This window comes from Crocodylus porosus, unplaced genomic scaffold (assembly GCF_001723895.1).
Source record: "Crocodylus porosus isolate Cpor-Errol unplaced genomic scaffold, CroPor_comp1, whole genome shotgun sequence".
Classification (NCBI taxonomy): domain Eukaryota; kingdom Metazoa; phylum Chordata; order Crocodylia; family Crocodylidae; genus Crocodylus; species Crocodylus porosus.
The window spans coordinates 188,259,566-188,261,170 of NW_017728906.1; the positions used below are offsets into that span (position 1 = coordinate 188,259,566).

General features: G+C 43.6%; 1 protein-coding gene and 1 long non-coding RNA gene across 5 annotated transcripts in view; one reads left to right on the forward strand and one right to left on the reverse strand.

Annotated features, from left to right (window-relative positions):
• Positions 1-1,605, reverse strand: part of LOC109306785 (putative N-acetylated-alpha-linked acidic dipeptidase) — a 49,868-nt gene continuing 48,263 nt past the window's right edge. For all 4 annotated transcript variants that reach the window (XM_019530355.1, XM_019530354.1, XM_019530356.1 and 1 more), the window contains one exon: positions 1-512. In XM_019530355.1, the coding sequence (XP_019385900.1) occupies positions 323-512 (190 nt within the window). In that variant the 3' untranslated portion in view covers positions 1-322. The remainder of the gene's footprint in view (positions 513-1,605) is intronic.
• Positions 445-912, forward strand: LOC109306788. The gene is made up of 2 exons (XR_002100109.1): positions 445-537; positions 700-912. It is a non-coding gene; the product is annotated as an uncharacterized LOC109306788 (long non-coding RNA).

A 1,605-nucleotide genomic window follows, 5' to 3' on the forward strand; every position in this document is an offset into this window, starting at 1 on the left:
TAAAAAACCTTTTTTTTCTCTTTTTGTTACAAGAGGTAGGTATCTGAAATCAAAGGATTTTAATCTAGTACCTGACTTCACTAAAATCTCTATCCTACTTTGGTAATAGTAGTTCAGAAGGATAGTTCCTTATTAACATAGCTAAATGAACTGGATGGGAGTGAGGGGGACTGATGTGACTGTATTGTTTGTGAAGGACAAAACTGCTTGAATATATATTTTTTGGTAATAACCCTACTCGTGTTGGTAAATGCTCTATTTCTGATGGCTTTACACCTGTTGGATCACTAGAAATTCACTGGTGATTATGTTGCTGATGAGTTTATGCTACTCGTTTCAGAGTTCCTGCTGCAGCCTGCACAGTAAATGCTGCAATGGAGATCTGTCTCTTCACCTCTTCCCAGGCTTTATGCTGATCTGCTTTGCTTTTGATATCAAACATGGCATCATAGATCCCAGGGAACGACTCCCCAGCATACTTGTTGTGGCTGCTGGGAGCAAAAATGATATGTCTGTTGAGAAGGACAAAAAAGAACAGTAAGTATTTATTCTGATAAAATGTATTTTCTTATCCAATATACATACTGGCTTTCATAGTGAACCCTTGTGTAAGGGATGCCAACAAATAAGTTTTGGGTAATAATAGCATCTGTTTTGTAAAAAAGAAGGAAATAAAAAACCTAAATTTCTCAAGCCCAGGTATCACAAAAAACACATCAAGTGAATGTAAGATGTCTGAGGCTAGGAGGAGCTGATTACAAGCATTTCTCTTGGAAAATTATACAATTTTGGACATCTGGAGAGAGCTGTAAGTTAGAAGGGCCACTGTTTTGACAAGCAGCAAGAAACCAGCTTTCAGGAATATTCATACAGAAGTTATTAAAAGACCAAGTATTGTAAATCTTACATAAATCACATCTCTCTTGCTAGATTTCTTTCTAAAAGGAGAGGTACATGTTTTGCATTATGTTGGAGACTGCTACTGAACATTTTAAATAGGCTCATGGGTGGACTTAGGGTTTTGAAAAAGCTGATGCAGGAGGTGTTGTGTATCCTTACATAGTTTCATAGTTTGTCTCATAGTTGGTCGGGGTGGAAGGGACCTGAGCAAATCACTGAGTCCGACCCCCTGCCATGAGCAGGAAAGAGTACTGAGGGCAAACAACCCCAGCCAGGTGTTCATCTAACCTCCTCTTAAAGACCCCCAGTGTAGGAGCCAGCACCACTTCTCTTGGAAGTTGGTTCCAGATCCCAGCTGCCCTGACCGTGAAGTAGCGCATCCTGATGTCTAGCCTGAATCTACCCTCTGCCAGCTTGTGACCATTATTCCTGGTCACTCCTGGCAGTGCTCAGGGGAACAGGGACTCCCCTAATGCCTTCTGGTCCCCTCTGACTAGTTTGTAACAGGCCACTAGATCCCCCCTCAGCCTTCTCTTGCAGAGGCTGAACAGGTTCAGGTCCCGTAGCCTCTCCTCGTAGGGCCTGCCCTGCTGCCCCTGATCATGCGAGTGGCCTCCTCTGGACCCTCTCCATGTTGTCCACATCCGTCTTGAAGTGCGGCACCCAGATCTGGATGCAGTACTCCAGCTGCGGCCTGACCAGTGC